The 25,016-nt window shown below is 44.0% G+C and overlaps 2 protein-coding genes and 1 pseudogene across 3 annotated transcripts; 2 read left to right on the plus strand and 1 right to left on the minus strand.

Annotated features, from left to right (window-relative positions):
• The window catches only part of LOC103631111 (uncharacterized membrane protein At3g27390-like), a 68,797-nt pseudogene extending 64,582 nt beyond the window's left edge, over positions 1–4,215 (minus strand).
• A 3,039-nt stretch (positions 4,216–7,254) lies between these two features.
• LOC100276666 (uncharacterized) lies at positions 7,255–11,869 on the plus strand. The gene is made up of 4 exons (NM_001150396.2): positions 7,255–7,463; positions 9,359–9,515; positions 10,943–11,091; positions 11,181–11,869. The coding sequence occupies exons 2-4, from the start codon at positions 9,413–9,415 to the stop codon at positions 11,463–11,465; spliced, it is 537 nt and encodes a 178-aa protein (NP_001143868.2). The 5' UTR covers positions 7,255–7,463; positions 9,359–9,412; the 3' UTR covers positions 11,466–11,869.
• Positions 11,870–16,320: 4,451 nt separating this feature from the next.
• LOC100282395 (uncharacterized) lies at positions 16,321–23,976 on the plus strand. Of its 2 annotated transcripts, NM_001155306.2 has the most exons (5): positions 16,352–16,664; positions 17,057–17,238; positions 23,052–23,174; positions 23,271–23,358; positions 23,456–23,976. In NM_001155306.2, the coding sequence occupies exons 1-4, from the start codon at positions 16,599–16,601 to the stop codon at positions 23,305–23,307; spliced, it is 408 nt and encodes a 135-aa protein (NP_001148778.1). In that variant the 5' UTR covers positions 16,352–16,598; the 3' UTR covers positions 23,308–23,358; positions 23,456–23,976. The 2 variants fall into 2 exon arrangements, with proteins under 2 accessions (XP_035815493.1, NP_001148778.1); XM_035959600.1 differs by having other exon boundaries at positions 16,321–16,664; positions 23,271–23,781.
• Positions 23,977–25,016: the final 1,040 nt, after the last annotated feature.

Raw genomic sequence — 25,016 nt, forward strand, 5'->3', positions numbered from 1 at the left:
ACCAGATTATATCTCATCTCTATCCTATTTATTCGCACAACAACATTCTCGTAGCTGTCGCTCTAGCAACAAACTCCGTCCATTTCGCAACAACCTCCACCTGCTTCTTACGTCGTTGCACCGCCACCAGCGAGGAGGATTAGGGCGCTCATCTCCAGATAAGGATGCTCACTAGATGATAAAAGTTGCATCGAGTTCAGCTAACTCTGAACCTCCTCATCGCCAAAAGGGGTCGGGAGCCCATCTCCCACCTCACTCATCTTCCACTCGGACGAGAGCTCCACTCCGCTCCTCCCATCCCATGAGCGACATGGCATCAACGGTAGATCTACCTAGAGTGTGCTTCGTCTGCTCACAGTTGTTCTCGTCGGATCTATTATTGGTAGAGACCTGAAGTTGCCTAGAGGGGGGTGAATAGGCAAATCTGAAATTTATAAACTTTAAGCACAATCTACAAGCCGGGTTAGCGTTAGAAATATAATTGAGTCCGAAAGAGAGGGCGAAAACAAATCACAAGCAAATAAGGCGGATGACACGGTGATTTGTTTTACCGAGGTTCGGTTCTTGCAAACCTACTCCCCGTTGAGGTGGTCACAAAGACCGGGCTCTTTCAACCCTTTCCCTCTCTCAAACGGTCACCTAGACCGAGTGAGTTTTTCTCCTTAATCAACGGGTCACTTAGACCCCTCACAAGGACCACCACAACTTGGTGTCTCTTGCGTTGATTACAAGTTGCTTGAGAACAAGAATGGAGGAAGAAGAAAAGCGATCCAAGCGACAAGAACTCAAATGAACACAAATGTCTCTCTCTCACAAGCCACTAAGTCTTTGGAATGAGTTTGGGACTTGGAGAGGATTTGATCTCTTGATTTGTGTCTTGGAGTGAAGTCTAGAGCTCTTGTATTGAATGCAATGGCTGAAAACTTGGATGCCTTGAAGTGTGGTGGTTGGGGGGTATTTATAGCCCCAACCACCAAAATGGCCATTGGGGAGGCTGTCTATTGATGGGCGCACCGGACAGTCCGGTGCGCCATCGGATAGTCCGGTGCGCCAGCCACGTCACCCAACCGTTAGGGTTCGACCATTGGAGCTCTGACAGCCTGGGCCACCGGACAGTTCGGTGGTGCACCGGACAGTCACTGTTCACTGTCTGGTGTGCCTTCTAGCGCTGCTCTGACTCTGCGCGCGCTGTCCGCGCACTGTTCACTGTTCACTTTTGCAGATGACCATTGGCGCAGTAGCCGTTGCTCCGCATGGCACACCGGACAGTCCAGTGAATTATAGCGGAGTGGCTCTCCAAAAACCCGAAGCTGAGCAGTTCAAAGTTGATCTCCCTGGTGCACCGGACAGTCCGGTGCGCCAGAATCCATAATGAAATGAAAATTAAAGAAGAAGCTAGTTGCTAACTCCAACTACTTGAATATACTTGCATGATAAACGTGGAGTTTTAGTTGACAGATATATTTTATCATTTCATTTAGCGGCATTAAAAGATGAACCTATGCACAAACCCAAACACCAAAGAAATATACGAAAGCTGGATTTGTTGATATCTGACCTCTAGCGACGTCTTCAATTCCCTCACCCAAATCCAACAAGTGTCCAACAGTAGTTGTGAACAAAAAGTTAGCTCTCAGCGAATAGTTAGTTGTACTATATAGTCCAAGCATTGAAAAAAATGAAAGTACTTAATCAAACACCAAAATACCGAAATTATAACGATATAGTTAGTTGTATTATATAGCCCAAACATTGTCGGACTTTTAGCTCGATCCTTGCAGCTTAGAAAACAACATTGTTACACAGATCTCTTATTGCGTTTGAATACATGAATTTGGGTGACCAGTGTGTATTGGAATCCATAAAATACCATCTGATGTTTTATTCCATTTTGAGATCATTTCGGTCTGTAGCTTTAAGTGGTGAACGATGAGACAGAACAACAGTATTCGAAAAATGAAACTGAAAAGAAATCACAAGTGAACACAGGATGGAGGAACTGATGCTCCATGCTCCATACCCCAATCTATATTATTATTTTATTCCAGTTATGTTATTGTCTGAACATGGTTTGGGTTGAAAACAACTCCACTTGGATCATAAAAAATATATAACCAAACTAAACAGTGTAACCCCTATCTATATTTCATGGATTAAAACATCATAGGATGTAGTAAACACTACAGAACTACTTGTGCGTCCAAAAAATTTCTTATGCAAGAATATAGGATAATCTGATATCAAGCACACAGAGACATCAGAAAGTTGTAGACTTGAATGAAGCACTGAATAGAAACAAGAATAAATACAGCTAAAAATGTTTGTATTGTCTGAATAATCTACTTGTATAATTAAAACATAAGTAGTATTTGTGAACTATTATATTTAATACTACCAGGAATGCTTTTATCAGAACTAAAGAATAACATGACTGATGAAAATGCCCTTTCCCCTGCCATTCCTTTTTTTCTAACTTGTATCATTGCATCCTGAACAAAGCCATTTCTGCCACTTTTCTGGTTGAAAATGCTATTTTTCTTGGTTATTTTACAACTGTAGGAGCTGAAGCAAAGTTTGCTGATTTGAGCCATTTCTTTGTCAAATCAATACAACTTAACACATTATTATTACTTAGTACTCCCTCTGTTTTTTAATATTTATCCATAGAACAGCATGTGTGCTAAGTTTTTGTGTTCCTCAGCGTACTTTTGGGTTCCAAGTAGCATTTACTGTCGTCGTATTCCCCTTCCTGCTAATTGCTTACATGGGGCAAGCAGCTTTTTTTATGAAAAACCCACTTGTTGTAGAAAGAATATTCTATGAGTCTGTACCAGGTAAAGTTTTTTTGCCCTCGAGAATTCTAAATGTTTTTTGCATTCAATTTTTAAGTCTAAATTTTGAATATGCAATGCATGGGTTTTATTTTGGCCAGTATTTGTGATTGCTACCCTTTGCAGCTATGATTGCCAGCCAAGCTATGACATCTGCAACATTCTCTTGCATAAAGCGCTACTTCCCTAGAATTAAGATAATCCATACTTCCAAGAAAGTGATGGGCCAGATTTACATACCTGTGATGAATTGGTTTATAATGGTCATGTGTATCATCATCGTGGCAACTTTTAGGAGTACCAATGATATTGCTAATGCATACGATGAGTAATTTGATCTTAAAGGAACATACAACTTAATCTATACATAGGCTTCTTCAAGTGGTTTTTTGATATATTAACCCCTTCAGACATTCACTATATTTCATTATAATCAGTTATGGTTAGGCATGCTTGTAGTTTCAGCTAAAACCTACTCTAGATATTTGTGTTGGTCCATATATATATGAGTTTACTGTGGCATAGTGAACTTGTATCAACCTATATATCGGACCCACTTTAAAATGTTAATAACAAATAAGTGCCAGTTTTAAGTTAGTAACAGAATGTGAAAACACTTTGTACAATTCAAAAGCTTCATCCATTCCCCATTCGAAGAAGAAACTCGGAAGTTTTGTAAAGATTCATCAATCATCGGTCATGTGTGTTCTCTCTCCTCGATATGCTACCAATATGCCCAGAATTTTCAAACATCAGTCGATTTTTTGGCAGAAATTTATTTTGTAGGAACAATAAATAAGGTAACAACCAGTGTTTCATTTCGAATACTGGAAGCATTATAAACGGAAGTAAAAATATTTAAATCAATGACTAGCACAAGGCACATACAACAGTGGTGTTTTCTATAGCTTAAATCATGTACATCAGCATTCTTATGCCTTACAACATGTGATTAATACTAATATTCTAGCGCTGATGGCAAATCCATTTGAAGGAATAGTAAACGAGGTAACAGGCAAAGAATCCACTCGAGAACAAATATGGCTACAAACATGAATGAGATAGGTTAAGGGCATCAGACACACCTTGGATCAGGACAGGGGACGTGTCGGGCCTGCCATGGACGATGATGATTGTAACTGGTGGTCGGTGTTCCACAAGATTCAATGCAGTGAAGAATTAAAGGGGGATTGGGGTGGCCTCGCAGCCGACAGGTTGTCTCGATTGCAAGACTCACCCAATATTGACAGGAGAGGGACTCCGCAGTGTGGGTCTCGTCGCGGTTGGCGGCGAAGCAATTGAGGCTCATGAGCTTGGCCTTCCTGATCTGCTCCCTGTCCAGGCACCCCGCGCATTTGCCGTTGGAAAACGCCGACAACACCATGGCCAGCATCTAGAAATCCTTCGACGACGATATGTAGTCCTCCTCTCCCACTCTAGCCACCACAGCAGCAGCAACGCCCGTGAGACTCGCCACCGCGGGAGGGGGTGAGGAGGAGGTCGGTGTCGAAACAGAAAGCGTTGTCGCCGGCACTGTCCCCGACGGGGAGCTCGCGGTAGGCGACACCGACTTCTGTTGCGACTGTCCCACTGTGGACGTGGGGTCGTTGGACCGATGCAGCCACCAGATCTTACTCTTGAACAGGCTCTTCATCCCTCCCTGACTCCCTACGAGCTCGACGGCTAGGGTTTGCTTGTGTCGGCCGTTTCCGCGTCCCGGTCAGCGAAGGGGAGACAACGACTCGTGACGAGGAAGCGACGGGCGAGGGATGGAAGCGCGGAGGAGGTGGGGACTGGGGATGGGAGGGCGCAACATCGAGAGGACGGAGGGGGGCATGCGTAGGCATCGTGGCCATGACGTTGGAATCGCAAGGAGGGGGCGCGCGGGCGGGGGCACGGGTGCGTCGTGTGTGGGAGCCGGAGCCGGGGCAGGGGCAAGGGCGAGGGCACGCGGGCGGGGCACGAGGGTGAGGACGAGGGGGGACGAAGACGGGGGTGTGCGCGGCGCTCGCGCATGGGGGGACGGGGAGGGGGAGCCGTGGTGAAGGTGGTGGACGCCCTCCTTACCCTCTTAAGGAGTAGTAGAAACGATGTCGTTGGTCGCTGTTCTCATATGATAAAAGGGATCCATGTGTCAGTGGCAAGGCACCACCGTAGAAATATGGTAAATTTTCTTACCTATAGGACATGAAATTGTCACCTAGCAAGGTTGAACAAGTAATTTTTGTGAACATCTAAATTCACCTGGGCCAACTGATTGGCTCTTGCATTCCAATTTTATTGGAAGGTCAAAAGTCAAAACCTGCCATATAATTTGTTAATTGTTTTTTTCTAAATACCCTACTTACTAATCTTGTTGCTTGATTTTCAATTCACCACATTAACTTGCTAAATCTCCAGATGTTTTGCCTATGGTTTTCTCTATTGAAGAGCATGCAATGAGCCCTATAGTTGCTGAAAAGAGTGTCAGTTGGGAAACAAGTGCATGTGAATCTACTGGAAAACCCCTAACTGGCATCTTTTCTACCGGTCTCCACACAAAACATCTGCAACATGATTAAGATGTGCTAACTAAAGAGTCTGGTGAAGGTAATGTTGACTTAATACTTCTTCCACAACTTGTTACCGATGGAGGATGCTTTAACATTCATGTCAAGCACATAAAAGAAGTAACAGAATATTAAAAAAATACACTTGTTTTTTCTGTTGCAGACCTCACATGAACGAAACAAAAAAGTGTAACAAAATATTAAAGGGGAAAACTAAAATGAAGGGAAGATTAAATCAATAGGGAGCTATATAACCTTTCAATCGGCATACTTGGTGATATTTCTCAATGACCAGTTCTGTACTTCAGCACATGCTCAATACAAGAGGCTGGAAATGCAGAGGAAAATATAAAAAAAATCAATCCCTTTAGCTGTTATGGATTTACGTCCCACACTGCATTTACTAAGGGATATCAGCGTGCACAGGAGTAAGTTAGTATGAATTATGCGCATGAGAAATAGAATCCCACAAACTATTTCTCACAAACATGTGACGTGGTAGAGGAACAAACAAACATGTGGCACACCTGTAGATATGTATAAGGCATGCCACATATATTTTAGATCTAGGAACTACCACAGTAGACCTTACGGGAATAAATGTGAGATGAGTACCTCTGGAAGCGGGATCAGCCTTCGCGTGTGACTGCGCTAGGGACGGCTCGTGGAGGCAAACTCACCCATGCTGGGACTTCCAAGCCACTGGAGACCTCGCATGCTCGAGCTGCACAACGAGGAGGGACGTCGTGACAGCGGAAGCAAGGAGCGGGGAGGGACGTCGCAAAAGCCGCATCAAGGAACGGGTGGTGGTGGGGTCGCTGGTCGCTGTCGGAACTGGACGATGGTCCTGTGGACAGGAAGAGCACGACGGCCGACATGGAACTGGACGGTGGCAAACGCGGCGCCGACCGTGCGAGATACATTTCGACGGCGACAATCTTGGGGGGCGAGGGGCAATCTCGGGTCGGGGTGGGGCCAACCTCCCCACAGGCCAACTCGGCAGCTGTAGCGGCGGGGGGACTCGAGGAGGATAGGGGCAGAGCTGGCGTGTAGCAGGGCGCTGAGGACGGGGCCGCGGGAGTCGTCGGACTGATGTTCATCGGGGTCGCAGAGTCCTCCCGCAGGCGAGCGGTTACCATATCGGTGAGGGGGATGACGCGACCCCCACCCAACGAGAGGAGGAAAGTGAGGAGTGCTGACTCCGGTGGGATGATACGACGCAACCCTGAGCGATAAAAGAAATGGCTAGAGCAGCGCGTGAGGGTTTTGGGAAGGGCGCCGTTGGTGGGGAGGAAGTCGCGTTCATCTCGGCCGCCGCAACATGTGGGGGAGGAAGCCGCGCGTGAGTTTAAGTGGGGAGGAAGCCGCGCACGGGGCACGGTGATGTTGGGTGTGGATGTTTTCACCTTAAACTTAAGGTGTAGTAGAGATTTAAAATAAGATTATATTTAGAAGCTCTTTTTCAGATGCTCTTAGCTAATCTCGCGAAAAAAAATTAAAGCCAACCACGAACCGAGAGGCGAGCGGACCCACCCCGCCCGACTGTCGTTAGACCAACTCCAGCAGTGTGCGACTCCGTATCCGTAAAACGCGCGGCCGACACATTCTCTCTCCTCTCCGTATCCGTCTCCGTTTCCAGCAACACTCCCCATCCCACTCCGCATGCAGTCTATGACACCTGGGGCCCGCCAGCAGGCGCGCACGCCCGCGAGAGAGCTGCGGAGAGGAGAGAGAAAGCGTGGAAATGGGGAGTCTGGGTACACGCCGTGCGTTTTACGGAGCCGGATACGGAGACTGCTGGAGAGCGAAACAGTGCCCGCGACCGTGCAAAATGCGGATGCGGAGTGGTATACGGAGGGTTGCTGGAGTTGGTCTTATCCGGATTCCGGTCCCTCCCAAGTCCCAACTGTTCACCTCCCGCCGCCCCCTCGCGCCGTCAAGGCCTCCGGAACCGGTCGCAAGCGGCGTAGGACCCCCGCCGCTACAGAGCCCTCGTCCGTCGCACTTCGCCGCCGCGTCGGAGTCATCCAGCTCGTCGACGCCTGGCGGGGAGATCCCCAGTGCGAGGGGAACCTCCACGACGGTAAGCATAGCTTCAGTTCCGGAGACGAGCCCCCGCTTGGTATGGTAGCATGGCAAACGTAGGCCGGTGGTTCTTTCGATTTTGGATTTGGGTTCCGCAGAACGGAGTTTTATGGGTCTATTATTTGGGTCCTCGAGAGGAGCCCCGGCTTGGTAGCATAGACTTGACAGATGTCTAGGTCCGTCGCCTGTCTTACTGATTTGGCTGAATAATTTCAATAGTGCCCTGGATGCAAATGCCGATGGACACGGTCATCATGCAAACACGGAACCCCAGATGCGTGTGGATGCAAATCCGCCATATATTTGCTCCAAGAGTCTAGTTTTTTTAGTATTTTGACATATGAAATCAAGCTTAATAAGTTTGTTTTGGTTGATTTGATTATATTAAGCATTCAATTTTGGTAGTTTTTAGCATAGTTATGTGAATCTATCCACATTAGACCTAATTGGTTGGGGGCAAAAAAGTCGGTAAGCTAGAGGACTTGGATTGCACAATCCTATCTAAGTGTCTAGAAGCTTGTAGGGTTGTTTTTTCCTTTTTTTTGTTTGGGAAGTTGTTTCAGGTTTATGTCTTACTTTGCTTGTTACTCCTTGTTCTTTGAGATAAAAGATAGCACGAAACAGGGAAGGGGCAGCAGTTCCAGGTCTGGATCTCTCTGAGGCTTGTCGGCTTGTGTGTGTGTGTGTGTGTGTGTGTGTGTTTGCTGTCACAGAAATGCTCTGGTTGGCCATCCTGAGTGGAAAAGAAAAAGATGGGACGCTGCGGGAGCATCCTCAACTACACAATAAACACACCTATCCCTCAGTCATCTCATTTGCCTTGTTCACTTCTAGTTCAGAACATCTAGCATTCATCTCCCTTTCTATGCCTCTCGCTTGGTTATACAGTAACTTGATCCTGATAGTGGGCAGTTCCATCCCCTGCAAGCTTTAAGGAACAATGGCTCGCTCGCTCCTTCCGCCCTTCTCTCTCTAAAATCTAGCAGCCCTCCCCAGTCTTGATCTGGTCAAGGGGTACAACACCGAGCACCAGAGGGCCAGATAGTGGGCAAAGGATTGGGGAATAGTCATGGAGGACAGCATGCCAAAAAATGCTAAAAGATTGGCTAACAGTCATGGAGACTAGCATGCTGTGAGGGCTGCACACAGCAACCCAAGTTCCCACTCAGGTGCACTGCTGGTCTGCCACTGTCCAAGATAAACTTGTGTGCTAAACTTTTTTTTTCTTGCAATAGGTGATATCAAATGCTCTTTTTTCTTGCCGAGGATTGTGTTCTAAAATGTTGCAATAGCAAGATTTTGGATTTTTTTCCAGGGAGACTTTGTTTCAGTTGATTGGTTTGGTACTTTGGTTCATTCCAAAGGTGATTAAAATATTGTTGCTGAGGTTCCTATGTTGCAGTCTTATTTTCTTCTATGACTTCTTTTTGTTGTGAGCGTGACTGTCCAAGTTGCTGTGGGCATTATCTATTTGTGACAAGTTAGTGGACTACCTTATGGCCGAGCTGGGCTGCACTTATGATCTTTGAAGATTGTTTAACCGTCCAAACCTAAGTACCCGGAATCCCTTTTTGTCTTCATTGCATGTTTATGTCACACTCTAGAATTACCCTTCCTCTTTAGGATGCTCTGTTACTGTGAAGTATAGGAATCTGGGTTATGAGTTGCTCTCTTTAGGTTTGTTCCATTTTTTATTAAGTTTATGTATGTATTCATGGAGAAGTAGGGGGCGGTGGGGTTTCAGGAGCAGAAGAAGCCGCGATAATTTTTTATTAACTGCAGCTGTGCCAATCCTAGACATGCATATTATCACTGACTGAGATTACGAACCTGAGAAAAACATTATCGAGGTGCTTATCCCATTTGTGTACTTTCTGTTTCTGATGGGTGCAGCGAGTACTTCTCTACTTCCTGTCACAAAAAAAAGATTTGCAATCTAGCATATTTATGGAAGCCTTTGCTCTGGATAAAATTTGCGGGTCAGGGAGATCAGCGGTCACCACCCAAGAAAGAGTGATGGAAGCCCAAAGTAGTACTTGCTTTTCAAAAGGTCAGTGTAAACTAATGGATCGCTTTTTGCTATTAAGTCCTTTCTGCATGATTAGTTCAATGCTTCAGTTAAAGGATGACTTATTGTAGATTCGAAGGGCAAGTAGTCTGAGCCTATGAGGTGACCTGCTTAGTGCAGGTTTTTTGGGTGTAGAATAGAGAGTTAGGGGTGTGTTCGGTTTGATTAATGGGGTGATCCATCACCTTCTCACCCATATTTTTGTTTGGTTTATGGACTAGAATGGGTTGATCGCCCCCCACACCCCCCACCCAAACGCCCACAGCCGCACACACACACCAGCTTATCCCTCACAACTCACAAGATAATAATTAGTACAAGTGTATAACTATGACGAAGGGTGTCATTCAACCAAAATCATGGGATGAACTCATGATGCACTGCATCATTCACCACCTCATATAGAATGAGGTGATTCCTCAACCAAATGTCCCCTTAGTGTCTCGACTCGCAACTGGATTATTTGAACTCCATGACAATTTAGAATGCAACACGTAATGGTGAAATAAGTAACAGAAAGTGACCACTGATCAGCTTTACAAAAAGGGGCGTACCCAGTGCCGTAGGCTTCCCGCACTGTGCGGGGTCTGGGGAAGGGTATCTTTTAAGCGTCAAGCCTTACTCGCATAATATGCAGAGGCTGGGGCTCGAACCCGGGACCTTCCGGTTATAGACGGTAGGCTCTACCGCTGCACCAGGCCCGCCCTTCACTGATCAGCTTTACAACAGTAAAAAAACTGAATGCCTTTGTGGGATTGTTTGAGTCGAAATGGAGAATGAATATGCTGATTGAATAAAACGCCGATGCACTTGAACCATTGTAGTTTTTGCTAAGCTCATTAAGCCATTAGAGCTTGATTATGAATGAAGGCATCAACAAACAGAACATAATTAACTATTTGTTTAGAGAGTGCCAGTGAATTTCTTGATGTTAAAGAATTCAATTCAGCTTCATCATATAGTTTAAATGTCAAAACAAAAGGAATTAATCCTCACAGGAAAGTTGTCCAGATAACCCCTAAACTAATTTCGTGTTCTTTTTTTTGACTCTCTAGATGTTTCATTTGGTGCAATCTACTCAATTCTTTTTTTTTCTTTTTCCCCATGTATAAGTTGAGTTTTAAGTTCAAATTTTGTACACCGATAAAAGGCAACATATCTAGTGTAAAAACGATTAGGGTGCTAACATGCTAACATCAAATCTTGTCCATCGGATCCATCATCTATGGTTGAGTGCAATCCCACCTCTCAGACTATTTTGTAAGAACCCCTTCGGGAGTAATTTGGACTTCTTCAAATAAAATTATGGACCTAGGTTTGGTTTTAATATGTATTCCATACCTAAACAAAGAAACAAGAGGGCACTAGACCATGCACATGCAGAACTGATCTCACCTTCCACTTTGCAGTCGTGGGACCTAACTTATGGTATGGCGATCGCACAAGACTTACGCCCAAGCAAGAAGAAGCTGCGCTTGGTTTGTCACGTGCCTGTGGCTCTGGCATTCCAGCATACATTTGCACCATGAAGAAGTCTAATGTTGTCAAGAGACAGATGGTACGTGGTGTGTGATACATAATCTAATCATCCCAAAACATGACCTGGTGCTGATTGTCTATGTGTTCTCCTCTGGTATCGCTTTGTAGGTATTTTCAAGACAGTTCAGTAAGCGACACATATTCGGTCGTCTGGGCACTTATGGGTGTGAAACCAGAGTTTTTGCAGGCAGGGACCTGGTCGGCAGTAAGCTCAACTTCTCAATGATCCATGGAGAACTAAGGCTTCTTGGTGGATGGCCCCTCTTTGTGAAGAGCCACCGTATCGAAGCAGGACACGTGTGTGCTTTCATGTTCCAGGAAGAGGAAGAGGAAGAGGGCGAACTGTCACTTAGGGTGCACGTGCTGGGTACTATGCCAGTGCCAACAATCTAGCCTTTGCTTGTTTCGTTGATGAGGCACGGGATGAACGTCGCTAACGAATTATGCATCAGACATTAGTATTGGAAACAGCAGCATGTGGCTATCTTGCTCTGGAATTAGTTGTTGTTGTTCTATCTAGATAACTATGTATGGACATATTGTTCTTTTGTGTTGGAGAGAGTAAGCGTTAGTGTTTTAAGACACAAAGATTGTTATTTTTAGACTGACCGCTCCAGTTGTGCAAATAGGAACTGAATTAGTGGCATTGTTAGCATGTACATGAAAACGTGATTTGTGCAGTGCTGGGATTAGCTTGGGAATGTCGTCCAAGGATGGCCTTATATTGTTTCCTCGCAATTTGTGGTTGGATTTTTCTATCCCATCTTTAAAGTACATTTGGAATGTTTCTAATTCTTCTTGGAAGATGTTTGAGAAGTGTAAGATACAGCTATGTACGACTATGATTCCTTTCATTGTTTTCATCAAGTTGGTGTGAAATTACCCACCTTTGCCATCGACTACACACCTTACCTTGGAAAACAAATTATTTTTTACTGGGTCTCCTGTCCATCTTGCACGTACCATCTCACTGGCGGCAATCATGCCTGACCGTTCATCTCATCGGTGCTCTGGCTATGGCGACGAGACGCGCGTCCGCCTACGCTCTGTACTACGACGAGCTCTGAGCCTGCGCCGGTGCCCTGGCCATGGCGGCGAGCCGCATGCCCGACCTGGTCGTGCCGGCCCGCCTGTGCCCCGCCGGTGTGCTGGCTGCCACATGTGCTGCTCAGCTGATGGAGATGCTCGTCGTCGAGTGCTGCTCAGCTGGTAGAGCGAGCGAGTGTCGCACCACCGTGACGCCCATGTGGCACGGCGGGCCGACAAGGCCCAGGGTGAGCTAGCGATGCTTTCTCTCTCTGCTATCTCTCTTTTGTTGCTAGTATATGGACGACACGGTGGCAAGATCATGTCAGATCATGTTTATAGCTGATTGGACTGAAATAACACTGAATCAAAGTTTAGGGATCTAATCGCCTATTCTGAGAGTTTAGAGACCGGCTTGACACACCTGAACAAGTTTAGAGACCGCCAGCGCACTTTACTCTTATTTTTTTTAATACTAAAGCTAGTCTATAAGCCAAACACTTTACAAACTCTACAACTTCAAAGTTGAGCTGCTCTAATTTAAAGTTTAGGAACAATTGGATCTATACCATTAAAAGATCCAAACTTTAGATATATACCATGGACCCCACATGTCATTGACTCATGTGGACCCACATGTAAGTGAGATAGTAATGGTATGGATCCAAAGTGGTGATCTTTTAATGGTATGGATCCAAATTTCCCTAAAGTTTATGAAGTTGAGGTAGTTTTTGTAAAGCCAAGCAGTGCCAAACACGGTTTGCACCTTCTAAACTTTAGTGATTAAAGATTAGTCAATTTTAGTCCATAAACTGTCAAACAGTGTGACTAAAAGAGGTCTCCTAGATAGAAATTCTAGAGACTAAAGTTTATTCTCTAAAATTTAGAAGGATGACTAAGGAACCAATCACTCTTTTAAAGTTGAGTCAGAGGATGATGAAGACACTATTTCTTCAAATAAGTCATGTAGACGATTATCGCCGTTGGCATTTAAGTCATTCGAATTTAATTTAGAGTTCATTTCAGGTTCTATTTAAGTTAAGAGTTCAAGTTGAATTCTATTAGCGGTCCTGGGTAAAGATATGGATTTAATTCTCGATGATCCATATATGCATGAAGGGTAATCTTGTAAGCTAACCAATAGTTCTAGTTCTGATGTTAAAATTCATCCATAGTCAAAAAGAATCATCGAAACAACATCCAGAATCTGTCAGGGTGTGTGACATTGTCTTCTAGCCGGTTAGGTCATGTACCGTTATAAAGCCTATTAGAGGATCTGTCTAGGAGTTTGCATTCCATTATATTTAGTCATCACCGCTAACTAGAGGCCTATAAAGATCAATTGCTACGAATGAGATCCTTGTTCTTGATTTTGTTCGCCTGTGTTGAGTAGCCTTTCGAATTAAGACTTGTACCTCCTCTCAATTTGATGAACTTCATATATATTTGATGAACTTCATATATATATTTGTATCGTCTAAATCAACTCGCTTGAATCACTTTTTGATTTGTGTTTTGTTTCAAACTTACCGTATGCTATTATGAGTTTACCTAGCACTAATTTTTACACGTGTGTATCACCATACCTAAGGTTTTGTTCGGTTATTACTATCTCATATGGATTGGATGAGATTAAAAAAATAGTAGAGATTTTGACTTGCAATGGATTTAAACTCATCCAATCTCATCCAATCCACGTAGAATTTATATAAAGACGAATAGGCCCTAACTACACTTAACTAGGTCAAACAACTGTTTCACGTCCCTCTTTTATAATACGATTAATGAAAAGATAAGATTATATCACCACTCTAAGTGTTCAATACCTCTATTAACATCTAGACCTAGTTGATAGTTAATCTTCTTCTTCATCTCTTAAAAGCCGACGATTGATTTCTATCGGTAAGTGAATGAATGATCATGCAAGTCTAATCGTTTTAAATTATGGTCTTGGTTCTATAAAATACATATTAATCATAACAATTTTATATTATCACCAATCACTAAAACTAAGAGTAATAAATTTATATTATCATTAATATTAAAACTAAACTAAGTGTACAAACTGAATCGGTGCCTGTCCTTTCGGTGGCATCAGATTCATGCCTTGTTTGCGGATTGCACCCGGAATCGTTCCAGCTAATTAAAGTTTATATAAATTAGAGAATCAATCTGGTTAGGAATTGTTTCGACCCACCAATCCGGCACAAACAAACAAGGCCTCACTCGTTCACGGACCATCCTTCTATTTCAATGTTCGTTCATACAGATCACATCAATTCAATACTTTATAACTTTGCATTAGAAAAGGAAAGGAACACCCGGCGTTCCAAAATCGTATCAGTAACTTAGGTCTTTCAGAACTAGTTTGGAAAAACTCAAATCTCTACTATATTAAAACATCAATTTCAACGATCGCTCTGTGTCATCTTTTTACAAAGAACCACTTGTATTTCTTCAAAATCAACCCGCGGTACCAAATCATATCTCATATTTATCCTATTTGTTTGCACAACAGCGTTCTCGTAGCTGTCGCTCTAGCAACAAACCCCGTTCATTTCGTAACAACCTCTGCCCGCTCCTTCCACCGTTGCACCGCCACCAGCGAGGAGAATTAGGGCGCTCGCCTTCGGATAAGGATGATCACTAGGTGATAAAAGTTGTATCGAGTCCAGCTAACTCTGAACCTCCTCGTCGCCAAAATGGACCGAGAGCCCATCTCCCACCTCACTCATCTTCCACTCGGACGAGAGCTCTGCTCCGCTCCTCCCATCCCATGGGCGACACGGTATCAATGGTAGATCTACCTAGCATGCGCTTCGTCTGGTCACAATTGTTCTCGTCGGATCTATTATTGGTAGAGACCGATCTAATTGTCGTGTTTTTCATAGGGGACGTTCACTGACCAGGACACAAGCTTCTCAAATAAGCAAGCCAAGCTACTCAAGACGCAGAAGTTCGCGTCCGACCATCTGGCCACTTCGTTCTTTCACTCATACTATTTGTTTCTCAATTTGGATGTAATGAGTGCACAATACTTTAGGGATATATAGCTGTTGTCTGCAAGGGCTTCCTCTGATCTAGCGGTTTTGTGCTTGGTAGGTGGATACGTCAAGATCAAAGGTCAAGTTGAACGTGATGAAGCCCTGGATTGCCAAGTGAGTCACTGATCTACTTGGGTGACGTATGTTTCTGATCCATGCAGAGGTAGTTACATTTTTATTGTTTGATATGATACTCTAAAGGTAAGAGTAAGTATGCATTTCAGTAAGCATGTTAAGCATTAGAGGATAAATTTGTTGTATTTGGTATTTCAGGAATGATCTTGTTGGCGTACTTGCGTTTTTCTGTCTTACTAAACTTGGATAAAATTGTTAAGCCATCACCATAAATGCATTTGCATGTGTTACCTATGGAATCTCAATAATGATTTTGGTTAGGGCATCAGATCTACACCATCTTCTTCCTCCCAAGTCCTAAACCAAAACATTGGCTATATTTAATTCGAGCATAGGGGCTCCTTTTCAACTTTTTTTTTGATCTTTTGGCTAAAATCAAGTGTAATATTTGTTTTACCAGTTCAATATCTAGTATATGAATAATATGTTCACTTTGACATTAAATTTATCTATTATGTGTATTTTTATGTGGAGGGTCCATTAAAATTGTATGTCGCTTAGTCACCTAATCAATATATTCAAATATAGTTAGGTACCATCACAACTCACGGGTATTAGACTAGTCCTCTTATAATCCCTACTTAGGGTAAGTAATCCTATGTGCCATTTCAAATAAGACATTTAATTATTTATATAGTACGTTTTTACTTCTTGGATTTAACAACAGAAGTTTCCACACTAATTTTAGTGATAGTTTTGGCAACTCAAATCTCTTTAAAAATTGAAGGAGATTAGAAAAATTGTACTTTATGCTAGTTTAGAAACTTAAATCCTCTATAGAATTAGAGGAGGCAAAAACTAATATATAATCAGGTCTTATGTGTGAGCGTGCAAATGAGGTTTCTGATTCGTTAGATTATGATCTAACCATGTATCACATTTAACATTTAAACTCTTTTACCACCCGCTCGAGTAGATTTAAAAAACCTCCTAACAAACCACAATCATGTCTACAATTAAATTATGATTTAACAGATTAAGAAACTCACTTGCACGCTTGCGTATAAGGTCTGATTGTATATTAATTGTTGCCGTTAGTATATAATTTGAGGTCCAAACTACACGACTAACGGAATCGGAGGGGATTGAGATGGCATGGGCCGTAGCCGAAATTGGAAGAAGCCCTCCGCAGTAAACTACGCATCTGGCTGACCCCACCCGCTCGCCTCCCACCCACGCGTTCCAGCTCACCGCCCACGACCACCTCGCCGGCGGCCGCAGCGGCGCCACGGTGCTCGGCTAGGGTTCCGCTTCACCCCCCTACCCCCCTAACGAAAGCGAGAGTGTGGCATCCGCGCCCGCCCGGAGGGGCAAGTCGGAGATGGTGTTCGTGTGGCTCACCGCGTTCTTCCTCGTCGTCGCACTCATCGTGCTTGTCATCTACCAGGTCAGTGCCGCCCCCGTGCTCCGAAATCCCTAGCCTCGCCTGGTCCCGGTAGGATCTTTCTGTGCCCGATTACGCAGCGAAAAATTGACGCGGCTGTTACAAGTATCTGGGTTCCGGACTCACACGTCGTCTCTTGGGGCTTCGGGGGTGCCAATTTGGTCGGTGCGGTGGAGAAGGGCTCAGTATCTGGTTTTGGTCGCGATGCTGCGTTCTAGTGAATGCTGATGCCCGGCCCGGTGCATTTACTTTAGTTCTGTGCCGTTTATACGTTGTAAATCTGTGACCTTTTGCTGGAAGGAATTCGGATGTTCTTTTCCTCATCCTTTTAACTGACAAGCATACCTGTCCTTAAACTGTCACTGACCGTCTAGTTCTTCCGTTTCTCATTGCAGCTGATGTGCTTGGCGGATCTAGAGTTCGATTATATCAACCCATTCGATTCATCCTCTCGAATAAACAAGGTCGTGATGCCAGAATTTGTGTTACAAGCACTTCTCAGCGTGCTGTTCCTCTTATCTGGCCATTGGGCGATGCTGTTACTTTCTCTCCCAATGGTGTACTACAATTATACGCTGTAAGTGCTGCCTGTCCTGTGACTACCTTTTAAAGCAACTAGGAATACGATTCTGTAGGCTCTGATTATTGTGAAGTCAGGGGAATGGCAGCTTGTTAATTCTACATCGTTACTAAATTATCGATCTGATATGGATAGAGTAAACATGCAATTGAAAGTTGGAAAGTGTACTGTGCTGGCTACTCATACTAAGAATCGGAAGAAAAGGAGGAAATAGGTGCTGCCAACTGACTTAACTGTTTTTTTAGCTTCTGGGTCACAAATTGCTGGATTGAAATAAATCATGTATTAAGGGTTTGTCTCTCCTGCGTTTAGCTCTTTTCTTTGTATTTTACACATGACATAATTACATGATTAAGTTGGTATAATAGTATAATATATAACAGATCTTTTTTTCTTATATTTTTCTAACGCAAATGCTACTCATACATGCTCACAAGCTGGCTTGAATTTCTACAAACTCATCTGTGAGAAAACATAAAAACTTTAACGTGTAGGGTCATGGTTTTACATGTTTAATTATTTTTTTCCACTTCTGTTTAGATGTTTTGTGTCTTGTTGTGCTGTTCTCGTTAAATTTACGTTGGGTGTGCTTGGCGAGCGATTGAAAAGACAGTCTGTCTACCTTTTTTGAGTTTAGCAAACAAGGTTGTAAAGTTGGCGATTGTCTATATCTCTGTTTTCTGGTCGCTCGACCAGCTAGTCGAACTGGGGGACCGACCAGGCGACTAATCTCGATTAGTCGTCGACTAATCGATCTCTGGTCGACCTGGTCGTTTACTGGTCGTCCTGTTCATCCAGGAGACCAGGACCTATGTATATACTAGAGATGGCAACGGGTACAAACCCGCCGGGTTTTGCTATCCCAAACCCGTACCCGTGAAAAATATTTACACCCATTAAAAAACCCGTACCCATGACGGGTTTGAAATTTTGCCCAAACCCGTACCCATCGGGTTTGCGGGTACCCACGGGTTACCCACGGGTTTTTATCTCCAATATGCTTATTCTTTTTATAATCATAAGCATCGTAATGATTAATGAGATCATGGTCCAAAATTTATGTAATGATCAACGAGTTCATAATTTGGTATAAAAATATTAGTAGAGAGAATTAAATACAAATAATAAGTTGTATAATCAAGTTACCTTGCACTAAGTTATACATCCACCACATATATAACGCTATAGCAAGCAAGCAACACTATCACCAACTACTTATACATTCACTATTTGATAAAAATTGGGAAGTAAATAGGTAGATAACAAGTTTGTTGTTCGTTTATAAAATAAAATGACAATATGCACTAGGTTTGGTCGGGTTTAAAAAACCCACGGGTTCACGGGTTTGGGTACTACAGGAACAAACCCGTACCCATGAACCCGTCGGGTATACATTTATGCCCATTAGCAAACCCATGGGTATGAAAATTGACCCAAACCCGTACCCTAATGGGGTAAAAACCCATCGGGTTTCGGGTTTCGGGTACCCATTGCCGTCTCTAGTATATACTATATAATAATGTATCAAATGAATAAGGAATAAGGTGGACGATGGATTACAAGTCTACACTCTACAGGAATAGCCGAATAGGATGGACTGATGGAGTACAAGAATAAAAATTCAGAAGTCCAGTCCAGATTACAGAATGACACAACACATACAAGGATGAAGGATGAAGGATGAAGATTGAAGAACAGAACTACACAAAAGAATACCTCCAGAAGATGAACTCATGCCGACGAAAAAATCTGGATTTCTGGAGTGTCTGGACTGTGGACGATAAATCTGGGTCGGCCGTCGGTGAAGTCCGGAACTTGGAAGAACTGGATTCGCGCGTGTCTGGAACTCTGGATTGGAACTGCGAGTGTACTGGTGAGGTGAAGTCTGGACTTTGGAAGCCTGGATTCCAGAACAAGAACTCAAGAAGTCTAGGAGCCACTGAGCCGGTAGGGAAATAAAGAAGAGAAGAGGCGGCTGGCGTTCCATCTTCAGTAGAGGCGGCTGGCGTTTCAACTCCCTGTAGTCGGGCCGCCCGCCAAAAAAGCCCACGAAGGCACGAAATCAAAAAATCTGGATCCTAAACCTAGTCGCGCAGAACCGACTAATCGAGCGACTAATCGACCCTAATCGTCGACTAGTCGGACGACCAGGGCGATTAGGTACTCTCAAAGTTTTGCTAGGCGCTAGGCGGAATCTAGGCGATGACCCTTAGCCTAGAGACTAGTCCAGCCTAGGCTTGCCTAGGCGATGCTAGGCGTTTTTCTAGGCGTTTTGCCAACTTATATAATATATACATATATACATTTATAGATAAAAAATAGGGAAGGATCAGTAGACATACCTTTTGTCCTTGCAGATCTGCTGATCACTGAATCCTCAAGCACTGCTGCAATAGAAGTGGACAACACTTTTAGATGCAATTGGGCATCAATACAAGTGATAAAAACATAGGAAATAGCAAGTTAGGTACTTATCTGAGGTCTGACCCTTCTCCCATCCATTAAGTACTGATCAACACCATAGGATAGCCTTTAGAAATCACAAACATGAAGGGACAGCAGGCAGTAACACATATAAAATGCAGCAACACGAAATAAAATAACAAGCCATGCACATGATTCAGTTCTCACAAGCCACAACACAAAACACAAGCGCACAACAGGAGTTCTAAGTTCACAAGTTAAAGATACATGGATGCATAATAAAAGCTAAAACATGACATGAAGCTGGCTCACACGCCGGTTTCATCCATCTCATCCTCATCCTCATCTTCATCAAACTCTTCTTCTTCGGACTCGAACTCTTCTTCATTGAGCTCTCTCACCCTTGCACTTCTACGCAGCTCTAGTTGTTCTTCTGCTCCCACTGCGTCTCCAAGCACAGACCAAGGTATCCCTGTACCTTCCATGACTTCTTCCTCGTCTTCGTCATCTCTAAAGGAGACTAATGCACAATCATCTCCATTCTCTTGGAGGAAACCTTGAGCTTCAGTTGTACCACTAGACAAGAGAACATCAGTAATTTTCTTGGACTTGATCTTTGCTCTCTTATTAATTAGCCTGTTGTTGAACTGAATGTAGACCAACTTGTTGAGGCGGTCTGTAGTAAGCCTATTTCTCTTCTTAGTGTGCACCTATAAATTAAAAATAAGAGCACTTTTAGTTCTGCAATTTTATTGTAATGCTGCTGTAATTTTGATAACAGATAGGTACTTACCCCATCAAACCCACTCCAATTTCTTTCACAACCAGAAGAACTTGCTGTTAAAGATAGGATCTTGGTAGCCATCTTCTGTAGAGCTGGTGTTTCAGTTCCATAAAGCCGCCACCATGATGCTGAAATAAAATACCTCTCTATTAGTTAGTAGTATAACAGATTGCTTGTTACAATGCTGAAATAAAAAACCTCTCTATTTACAAACAGCTGTTACCTGGATTATAATCAAAGTTTTCAAAAGTCCTTGCAAGTTTCTTGCTAAATGGACCTTCTCTATTCTGAAACTTCTGGAGTTCGATGTTGGCTGCTTGTTCTTGCATTTCGTCGTCATGATAATAAAAAGTCTCCACACAATTGATAAAACCTTCTGTTATTTTGGGAACATCAAAGATTGATGGGTCAGCATAACTGTAGTGTGGATTCAGCAAATAAGCTGTCAAATGCAATGGAGAATCAAGTCTTCCAGCCATCTTCTTGTCAATAACAGCAACAACATCCTTGAAACGGTTCTCAACATTGCCATCATATGTGAATCAGTGAATAACAGATTAACAGAGGAGAGAAGCAGGGGAGGAGGAACATACAGACCTTCTCTGCCGGGGAAGAACCAGGGGAGTTCTCTGTCTCTGTCGGCGAAGAACAGGGGAGAAGAGAAGCAAGCAGCAGGGCAGAGGATGTGCAGCAGGGCAGAGTCGGCGAAGAACAGGAGAGAAGAAGCAAGCAAGCAGGGGGCTTCTCTGGCAAGCAAGCAGGCAGGAGCAAGCAGGCAGGGGAGTTCTCTGGCGGCGGGGGCTTCTCTTGCGGCGGGGGCTTCTCTGGCGGCGGCGGGGGCTTCTCTGGCGCCCGACAGAGAAGGAAGCAGGGAGGGGGTCTCCGGCGACCGCGCAATCAGGCTATTTCCCTCCCGCGCAATCTGCCTTTCCCTACCGCGCCGCTCCCTAATCCCCTCCCGCGCGCGCTCTATTTCCCTCCCGCGCGCTTTCCCGCTTGCGCGCTATTTCTCTCCCGCAGTCCCGCGCGTTCCAGCTCGCGCGCGCGCGCCTAGCCTCGCCTCCGCGACGACTTGGCACCTGGGCGACGAGGAATCGCCGCGGAATCCACGCTAGGCGCCGTCTAGGCGCTCCGATCGACTAGGAGGTCGCCTACCCCCCTAGTCCAGGCGGAAGCCCATGGCCTAGCGCCTAGGCGCGCCTAGGCGCGACGTAATCGACGATTTTCAAAACTTTGGGTACTCTAATCGAGTCGGTTGTGCTAATCGAGCTCTTCTAACCGACTAGCCCGATTAATCGCGACTAATCGCGATTAGTCGGACGACTTGAAAATACAGGTCTATATGTATTTTTGGTATAGGAATTTCAACACGTCAAATGAGCAAACTACAAATATCAGACAATTGGGTGAGACCAAAAGTATCTGCAAAACCATGTTGTTGTGTAACTATTCAGAAAGCTTACCTTGTATTCTAACTAAAAATATAGCACGTCATCCGAGAAGAGAAGAATACCTCTGAAAGCCCCAATATGTAGCCTTATCTTTTGCTGTCTCTGCTCACTGTGTGTGGCCTTGGTTTTTACTCATAAGTGCTGATGCAGCGAACTTCTTATTTTATCGAACCAAATAACCATATTCTTAATACCACATAGTTAGTGATCAGTATGGCACAGCTGTGAACATGTTGATATTAGTGAATATAATCAATAAGTACATGCCACATGACATGGATGTTTTGAGGAGTTGCACAGCTTCTAATTATGCCATTGAAATGTTGGTCAAATCATTCCTAGTCTTTCTGGTTGTTTTAATCTTGAAGGAAGACATAAGAGTGACAGACATGTCATGTCATGTCATGTCTAGTTTCCAAATTGGTACCATTAGATTTCTATTGCTGCTGGTTAAATCTCAACCCTTAACAAGTGGTACTGTAACTGGGAACTGGCTGGATACCTTTCTTCTTCTTGCTGCTTTGAGTTATACCTTACCTTGGTCTGGTTTCAAGCTTAGAAGGTTCCTTTTTTCATTCCCCTCAACCACAAAAAAAGGTGAAAAAAAACCAACTGCAACAAAACAGAGAGTACTATAGCAGTGCTTATTAACATTTTCTAGCCGAGTTGGTTAGGTGGTCTGAGTAGCATTCCGAATTTCAGATTGAGGTTAAAAAAGGTCAGTTGTTGGTTCCCCTGGTCGTGTGCACACGAGATGGACTGATCTATAGGGGGTAGATCCTCGTGTCTGGGCTGGGAGGGCTCAAAGCACGAGTAAAGATCTGACCTATAGGGGGCGAACCCTCATGTTGCACGGGGGACTAGCTTTCGTGATCTTTCTCGATCGGGGTTTCGATTGAGCTTCTTCTTAATATAATACCGTGGGGGCGGTCTTTCCCCTACCGGCTAAGTTTTTTTTTCTATAGTTTCTCCCTGACAATTGTAATTTTTGGCCACTAAGCTGTCCAGTTTTCACTTTTCAGAACCTTTTCTTGTTGTCCAGAGAGTAACCATCGATTGGTTATTAAACCACTTGAAAGCTGGAACAAGCAACTCTAGTTTCCTTTCAGCACCGGTCACAGATAAGTTTATATGTTTTATGACCTTTGCAGATACCAGCGGCGACAACATCTGGTAGATGTGACGGAGATATTTAATCAACTTGGCCGTGAGAAGAAGCGGCGCCTTTTTAAGATAGTCAGCCTCATAGTTCTCCTGTTCCTGTCCTTGTTCTGGTAAGAAAAGAATGGATGCCTCGGTCATTTGACTGTCGCTAAAGGTCTGCATCTAGCAAACGGGAAACTAATTGCCGCTTGGTTGCTTGTCTCCAGGATGATCTGGAGTGTGTTGTCGGAGGAGGACGAGTAGGCTGACAAGATCCGGATGGTAGCTCACTCTGGCCTTGCAATCGTTAGTTAGGTAACACCAGATGAGGGTTGCCATGGCAGGCTAAACATGTCTTAGCGTTATCACTTTGATACTGTTAATTAACTTTTGAATCTACGGTTGAATGTAGGCTATCTGGTTCAATGTGAGGCAAAAAAAGAAAGGAAAAAAAAGGCAACATGCCCCCCCCTCCCCCCAACAGTGAGCGAGATTGATGCACCAGGCTGGTTATTGTTCAGTTCAGTGGAAGCTCCAACTGTTGTAGCGTGCGCCATGTGTATCGTGAGCCATTCCCGCCATTTGTTGAGCTTGATTGGACTGCGCATCAATACTCACGGGGCAAAGAAATAGTTACACAGATTAAGTATGTGCTCTTTTTAATTTGCATAAACCCTGGTAAGCTGCCACCATGTTTGATGGTTCATTGTTTTATCTTTTGCTGGAGTTCCCCTCGTATCTCATGTTACCCCGCCGGCCCGCCCCTAGTCGTCATTAGCAGTGCATTTGCTGGTTAAATTGCCGCCACACTGAGTTTCCAGCGCATCTTGCTGGTACTGGATGCAGCTCATCACCGGGTGCTCTGTGAGCAGCTGTGCTGGACCAGGAACTGCAGATCTCACTCTTTATCGCTCCCTATTTTAAACTTTACTCTAAATCGTGTCATCTACACTAAAAAGTGTTTTGCTTGTTAATTTGCACGACCTTTACACCATCGCAACCGCGGCAGTGAGGGCTTGTTTGGGAAGGGAAACGAAGGGGATTGAGCTTTTTCTATTCAAATAGAAAGGGGGTTTTAACTCTCTCAATTTCTATTAAACACACTCTAAAGGCTTGTTTGGGAGCCAGAGACTGGAGAGGATAAAATCCCCTTTTCAATGGCAAGAGGATTTCAGCCCCTCTAACCCCATCATTCCTCTGGCTTCCAAACAACCCTGAAATTCCCCTTGAATAACAAGAGGGCCTCCAATCCCCTTGCTTCTAATCCCTAAGCGGCTGCCATGAATTGATGCGGCTGTGAGGCTCTGTCTGCTGCTACAAGTCGTGGCGTGGGGTTTCTATGCTGAATTTGAAAATGTAACAGAGCAAAAGAAGAAATATGAATGGGGGTTCGATGAATTCGAAAATGGTATAATAATATATCGAAAGGAATATGAAAGACGCTCGCATATGGCAAGACGAAACCAGCGATGGTATAATAATATATCGAAAGGAATATGAAAGACGCTCGCATATGGCAAGACGAAACCAGCGATATGGCAAAACCGGCAATCAATTTGTTAGAACCGAAAGTAAAAGTGAAAATAGAGAAATGGAAGAAGCGTTCTGTTGTATTGATCTATGTATATTTACACAAGGGAAAGAGGTGCAGTGAATAGGTGTCTAGTCCTAAAGACAACTGTTCACTGCATTCATGTCAAAGAACACACTCTTTAGATACATGTAACTGTCCTGTCTATATCTTGATGTTGTCTTCCTAATGGATGGATGAGATCATCTCATTTGGTGAATAGGTCTCTTTGAAGAGACAACTTTTCACAACACTCCCCCTTGATCGAATCTTTCTTGAGATCAATGCGTTGTTAATTCCTCAAAAAAACCTATAGGAAAAATATGAGGAATATCTTACTGTGATTAATAAACCACTATGTCTTTGGTAGCTCCTCTGAAAACCTATGTGGGGAAAATTGGAG

The sequence above is a fragment of the Zea mays genome, chromosome 6 (assembly GCF_902167145.1).
Source record: "Zea mays cultivar B73 chromosome 6, Zm-B73-REFERENCE-NAM-5.0, whole genome shotgun sequence".
NCBI lineage: Eukaryota > Viridiplantae > Streptophyta > Magnoliopsida > Poales > Poaceae > Zea > Zea mays.